This window comes from Barbus barbus, assembly GCF_936440315.1.
Source record: "Barbus barbus genome assembly, chromosome: 8".
NCBI classification, from domain to species: Eukaryota; Metazoa; Chordata; class Actinopteri; order Cypriniformes; family Cyprinidae; genus Barbus; species Barbus barbus.
In genome coordinates this window covers 18,148,844-18,155,679 of record NC_136736.1, presented here as the reverse complement: position 1 = coordinate 18,155,679, position 6,836 = coordinate 18,148,844, and the positions used below count along the sequence as shown (strand labels likewise).

At 36.4% G+C, this 6,836-nt stretch overlaps 1 protein-coding gene across 2 annotated transcripts; it reads right to left on the bottom strand.

The window, feature by feature from the left end:
• Window positions 1-1,503: 1,503 nt before the first annotated feature.
• Window positions 1,504-5,629, bottom strand: LOC306873664 (uncharacterized protein). 2 transcript variants are annotated; one of them, XM_079423110.1, is made up of 5 exons: window positions 5,519-5,629; window positions 4,302-4,439; window positions 3,906-4,058; window positions 3,342-3,434; window positions 1,504-2,647 (listed from the first exon to the last, which is right to left on the bottom strand). In XM_079423110.1, exons 2-5 carry the CDS (start codon window positions 4,401-4,403, stop codon window positions 2,333-2,335), a joined length of 663 nt encoding a protein of 220 aa, XP_079279236.1. In that variant the 5' UTR covers window positions 4,404-4,439; window positions 5,519-5,629; the 3' UTR covers window positions 1,504-2,332. The 2 variants fall into 2 exon arrangements, with proteins under 2 accessions (XP_079279236.1, XP_079279235.1); XM_079423109.1 differs by lacking the exon at window positions 5,519-5,629 and having other exon boundaries at window positions 4,302-4,671.
• Between the last annotated feature and the right edge of the window lie 1,207 nt (window positions 5,630-6,836).

Below are 6,836 nucleotides of genomic sequence, written 5' to 3'. Positions count from 1 at the left end.
GTACTAGGGCCGTTACTTTTCACGCTTTACATGTTACCCTTGGGAGATATTAACGACATGGTGTTAGCTTTCACTGTTATGCTGATGATACTCTTCGCGGCCCAGTGAAACACACCAAATTGAGAAACTAACGAATGCATAGTCGATATAAAAAACTGGATGACGATTAACTTCTTACTGCTAAATTCTGAAAAAACAGAGGTGTTAATTATCAGACCTAAAAACCCCACATGTAATAACCTAGAACATTATCTAACACTTGACGGCTACTCTGTCAATTCTTCTTCTTCATCAGTTAGGAACCTAGGTGTATTGTTTGATAGCAATTTTTCATTTGAAAGCCATGTTTCTAGCATCTGTAAAACTGCGTTTTTCCATCTCAAAAACATATCTAAATTGCGACCTATGCTCTCAACGTCAAATGCAGAAATACTAATTCATGCGTTTATGACCTCAAGGTTAGACTATTGTAATGCTTTATTGGGTGGTTGTTCTGCATGCTTGATCAACAAATTACAGTTGGTCCAAAATGCAGCAGCTAGAGTCCTTACTAGAACCAGGAAGTACGACTGTATTAGCCCAGTTCTGCATTGGCTCCCTATCAAACATCATATAGATTTTAAAATCTTGTTAATTACTTATAAAGCCCTGAATGGCTTAGCTCCTCAGTACTTGAGCGAGCTCTTATCAGATTATAGTCCTCCACGTCTGCTGCGTTCTCAAAACTCTGGACATTTGATAATACCTAGAATATCAAAATCGACTGCAGGCGGCATATCCTTTTCCTATTTAGCACCCAAACTCTGGAACAATCTACCTAATACTGTTCGGGAGGCAGACACACTCTGTCAGTTTAAATCTAGATTAAAGACACATTTCTTTAACCTGGCTTACACATAACACACTAATACACTTCTATTATTCAAATCCGTTAAAGGATTGTTAGGCTGCATTAATTAGATCAACCGGAATCGGGAACACTCCCCATCACACATTATGTACTCGTTACATCATAAGAAGAATGGCGTCTACGCTAATATTTGTCTGTTTCTATTTTGTTTTTCAGTCCGTGTCCGGATCAGATGGTGGATCGGCACCGGGAGATAATGTACGTGGCCCTGATTGTCGGCGGAGGTCAGACACCTGGATGAGTCCCGGGCACATGTCCCCAGTCACTGTAGCCACCCAATCTGGTCCGTATCCAGCCCAGATGGTCACTGCAATCACCAGATCCAGTCCGTATCCACACTGAAAACCCTAATAAGTTTACTGAACTAAATTGAGTAAACTCGTTGCCTCAATTCAATTGAGTAATGGAGTCTCCCAAAACTTGCATATTAAAGTTTATTTAACTTGGCGGTTTTGTAGACTAAACTTGGTATTAATTTTAAGTGTACATATATTTAAGTTAACTCAACATGGAAATGTAACAAACTGTTGAATGATGTTCTTATTTTTTACTGCAAGCTCTGTGCACACCGAACTGAAATAAAACAATGAACAGCATATTTAATCTTTGACTTTTTATTGACAAAATGTCACAATATTAAAGTACAGTAAACACTATACTGTAATGGAAATGGGTCATAGCTACACTGTAAAGGTTGTAACAAAATTAACTAGTGCAGTACATCAATTGTACAACTCTGCACATATATACTTCACTCAAGTATCACAATTATGTTAATGTAAACATAGCTATTACATTTGACTGTTTCAGCTTTGTCCAAACATGGCGAACTAAAAACATACTCAGTGTCTTTCACCAAAATTTCACAGTATTACAATACAAACTATACTGTAATTGAAATTTACTGGGTCACAACCACACTGTAAAGGTGGTAACAACAGTAAAAATGTCCAACATAAGTGCACTTACATCAATTGTACAACTCTGTGCACTTAATTACACTTTTTACGCCTCACAATTGTTAATGTACTAAACATGTATGCTAAGTATAATAACTACTTTCTTACTACATTTCAATGTTTAAGCTTTGTGCAAAGACTGCAAACTAAAATAAAACATACTGAACATGTTCAGTGCCTTTGGCCCAAATGTCACAATATCACAGTCCAAACTATACTGTAATGAAAATATCACTGGGTCACAACCACACTACAGAGGTGTAACAATGGTAACAAGTAACTACTGTAACGAGTAACCCAAAGTAACTACTGCACATCAGTTGTAGAACTCTGCATTTAACAATTTAAACATACTTTTTATTCTTCATAAATGGATAATGGAGATAACTGGATAATTAGATTAATGGATAACTTTGTTTAAAACCCCAAAAAAAGAGTGGTGTTAAAGTATCAGTGACGTTTCTTAAGCAAATAGCTGGTTTGCCAGAGACTGCACTTTAGGCTTGAGAGCATTCTGTCCCATTGACATTAGTACACGCTGGATGAAATCAAACGTGTTGGCGAGTGATTTTGGGTAATTCAGGTCTAGAGCGTAAATCAGACCAAAGAGAAGACAGATTGCCTGTGGGAGGTCCTGCATTTTGTCCATCACCACTTGGCCTTCAAGAATTATTCCAATCGAAGAAGTCAAATGCAAGGAGTTGGGGGGCTGAAGATCAGTGTCCTCGAATAAGATCCCCACTGGCACATCAAGGATAGTGTTGCGATTATCAGTCACCTAGTGAAAAAATAGGTATAAACATAGTATTGTGATCAGGAATCAAAGGTTTATCGTCAATGCATGTTTATCAGAATGTGCACCAAGTTTCAAATCACTAACCCTAATCCAACATTATACTGACATGTATACACTTGAATTTATGCAAATGTAGATGCTTCCTGCAAAGAATTTGGTATACACTTTTTAAAGTATGCATTATAAATGACATTTAATAAAAAAAAGTTGGCCACATTTGTATATTAAAGGAATACTTCACCCAAAATTAAAATATACTCACACTCAGGCCTTTCAATAAAGTAAAATATCCAGCTTCCGGTGGACCATATTCAATTTACAATAAAAGTGCAAGTAATGTGATGTATGATGTACCTTAAGTGTTTTGAACTACGAGAGGTGTTACTGTTACAGTTTCACTTTATAAAGTTTTAAATATGGATATTTTCTTACACAAACATATTGATTCATTTCACAACGCATTTATTAACCCCCTGAAGCCATGTGGAGCAGTTTTATGATGGATGGACGGAATTTTTTGAGCTTCAAAATCTCATCCCCCATTCACTCCCATTATAAAGCTTGGAACAGCCAGGATATATTTTATTATAACTCTGATTGGGTGGCTTGAGGGTCAGTAAACCATGGTGTAATCATTTGTGGGTGAACTATCCCTTTTAAGAACATATGTACTTACTAAACATGACTTGAAGAAAGAAGAGCCATCATCTCCAAGCATGATAGGCAGTCCTCGAAAAACAAGGGTTCGGACCTCAGTTGGCTGTGCTGACTTTAGAGGAAAACATGAAATTCTATTAATGCCAGAAAAACTATCAATCTATTTTAGGCATTGTAATGAGAATATATGATTTAAATTAAATATTACATTATCTATTATACATAACAGATTACTGATATGAAAATAAGAAATACATTACATGTTGACAAAATTTAAAGGGATAGTTCACCCAAAAAAGAAAATTCTGTGATTGTTTACTCACCCTAAATTTGTTCCAAACTAAACAGATTTGGGGCACCACTGACATGTACATACTAAAAAGAAATACTAAGGAAGACAATGCTGCCCCAAAATTGTTCAGTTACAAACATTCCTTTAAAATATCTTCCTTTGTATCCAGCAGAACAAAGAAATGTATACAGGTTTGGAACAACTGCGGGTGAGTAAATGACGACAAAACTTCCATTTTTGGATGAACTACACAGTACCTTTAAGTTATGTTAAATAAGACAAATTGCTGACCTTTATTTGCTGTAAAAAGTTCAACAAGCGCTGACCAGGAGTCCCCCTTCTGTTTTTAAAAAGCTCCATGAACCGTGAACTGTGTCTGTCCAGGTTTTCGTAGAATTCCTGCTTTAGATTTTTGCCCGTAATTCTGTTGAACTCCATGCAAACCTGCGGGGAGACAAGGCCAGGTCACATAATCACATTAGATTTCACACAGAAATGCTTTACATGGCTAAGAAATAATTACGAAATAATGAAGAGGCTAAGAAAGTGTTTTTTGTTTGTTTTTTCTTTAAATGTGTTTTGCAAAAGTACTCCATGCCAACTTTACATTGCATAAGGGTGACTAAATGAGAAAATTGTTTAGGTGAACAGTCCTTTTAATGCATTGAAAACAGAAAGACGACTTACCTGAGGCTCACGGAAGAGGGCAGGCCAACGTTCAAGCACATCACTGATTGCAGGTGCAGACTCAACTATCTCTTTACGCCTAAGTGCAAAAGTCAGGTCCATCTGTTGTGCCAGAAGGGATGAACTGGGTGTTCTCGTCTTCATTTCATCTTGAATTTCTTTACGAACTGATTCAAGGCTGTCATCATTATGTCCTTCTGGAAAGTTTGGAAGAAAGTTGATTTCACATTTCTTTGGCTTCTTTATGCGTTTTCTTGATGGCATTCCTTCAGGGTTGTTTGTGCCTCTCCTTCCTCCATTAATGGTTACATCATGGTATCCCAAGTTTCTCATCTTGGATCTAAAATTCCCCATTTTGAATTTTAGACTGTTCTTCCACCCCCCCCTGCCGGTAGATGAACCACTTTCCAGAAGACATGGATGCTTATTTACCAGAGCAGCAGCAACCTGTGCATAGTCATCATTTGTTGGATAGGCTTTGAAGCTGAACATGGTTTCGGCCAGTTTTTCCAGGATGTCATGCTTAAGTTCTTTGGTCAGTTTGAGGTATGTGCTGTCCTTGAGGTAGGCCAAGTTGCCCTGTCGCAGGCGGTATTCAACATCAACTGTGAAGGAAGGGATCTCAAATTCTTTTGGCCATTGCGTTTTCCTTTCCTGTGATGAGTTAGAAAGTATCTCTGTGTCGGCTGTGCTTGCAGAGTCATCCAGTACTTCCTCTCGATTCAGTGGTACTAGTTCAATTACAGGAATGATTTTCAGTGTAGCTCTATCTTGAAGCTCTGATACGTCTGTTAGGTTGCAAAGTGCATTCCCAAAGTCCTGATCTTCATACTGAAGCGAAAAGTTGTAATTATGCCCCAAACTCTCTTTTAAAGCAACAACCAAGGCATCAACTGAATCAGGCTTCTTGGCCAGTGAGACCTTCCTTATGTCCCCTTCTGTCAGTATAACTCTTAGGAGAGTTTTCTCTTGAGAAGACATCTAACAAGTAAAACATAGTAATTACTATTGACTGAAATGTGACCACACCAAGGAAAACTCCAAAATTGTATGAATTTTTGCCAGATGAACTTTTAAACTACTAATGGAGTTGAACGTACAAAGACAGTCATTGTGTAGGCATGGAAAGGGTACAGTTTTTGTATGAGCACCATGTTTTAAACGATAATGTTTGAGAAGTACCCCTCTTTTTGCAGAGTCAAAAATGCAATACTTACATTTCCACATGTCCTTGTCTCATCTCACCTATAACAGAAAAGTTGATAATATTAAATTGAACAAAGTCAGTGCAAAAACAAAGAAAATTACACTATAATTAAGATGGTAATCTTACAATGTTATCCAAAATAAACCTAAATGTGCAAATAAACGTCTCTGGCTCTAAAAAGTGACAATTATCCTGGAAGGTACATCAGATAGATACAGCTGTTAAATAAGTAAACCACTTTGTAGCTAATTACTGGTGACCAGTGTGAAGATGGTCTGTAATTTCACCATCTATGAAACATCACTAAGCCTAATTAGGATCAGCTAAAGAAGCAAAACTTGCAATGTTCTCATAACACACAATTAACCTAGAATTCGCTGTCAAAATGTCTAATTGTGAAAAAAGTCGATTTCTCAAGGTATGATTGTGAAGATTATCCTCAAAATATTGTTAATTAATGACGACACTTACAAAGTTCGCCCGGGAAAAACTACCTCACATGGTCTAACATTAAGCAGTAGCTGCCATATTCTTTCTCTCAAAGAAAAACGATTAGGTGACCATCGAATATGTACACCTCACTGGTGAAAAAAGAAATACGTTGTCGTTTCAATAAAATTTTAAAATCACAAAATCATTAAGAAAATGTCGTTAACTAATGGCAAGGTTGGAAAATTTGAACGGAGGGAACAAAGTTAATTTATCTCAGAAGTGGCTGCCAAGTTCTTTCCCACAGAAATACACGTTTACACTACGATTAAGTGTATAACTAATATGGTTCAGTATTACAAATCAAATAAACAACAATCTGATATCTGTTATCATACCATCACAGATCCATATTGTTAACGTTACTTGATGGCTACGCTGGCAAAGTTTGACCCGGGATATATTGTAATTATGGCTGCGTTGTCTTTTATTATAGAAACGTACCACAAGGATTTAAACAAGCATATTTCACTTAAAATAAATATATATATATATTTATTTGTATGTCTCTTTTCTGTGACATACAAAATAAAAATAAAGCCTTGCGTTTAGATAAGTCACAAATTCCCCATAGGCCTACGTTAAGAGAAAAACAAGAGAGTTTAACTGACATAAGAACAATAAGAAAACAAGAGAAAAACTTTTAACCTCTACAGTAATAACAAATAATATATTAAATGTAATACAAGGTACAATAAAGTGCAAAACTTGAAACTTATTCAAACCCCTCTTTAACCGCGTAAACTATTATTTTAATCTGCCCTCTGCTTAGCTTAAAGGAAATAATAAAATAGAAGGTATAATTACGATTGAGAATGGGACACACAGGATTAAATAAA

What these genes read in the sequence shown, in the direction of transcription:
- LOC306873664 (XM_079423109.1), bottom strand. Translation starts at nt 4,655, where the DNA reads ATGGGGAATTTTAGATCCAAGATGAGAAACTTGGGATACCATGATGTA. An exon ending in ACTTTTTACAGCAAATAAAG is followed by an intron (nt 3,435 to 3,905) that starts GTCAGCAATTTG and finishes TTTCCTCTAAAG; the next exon opens with TCAGCACAGCCAACTGAGGT. An exon ending in CTTTCTTCAAGTCATGTTTA is followed by an intron (nt 2,648 to 3,341) that starts GTAAGTACATAT and finishes TTTTTTCACTAG; the next exon opens with GTGACTGATAATCGCAACAC.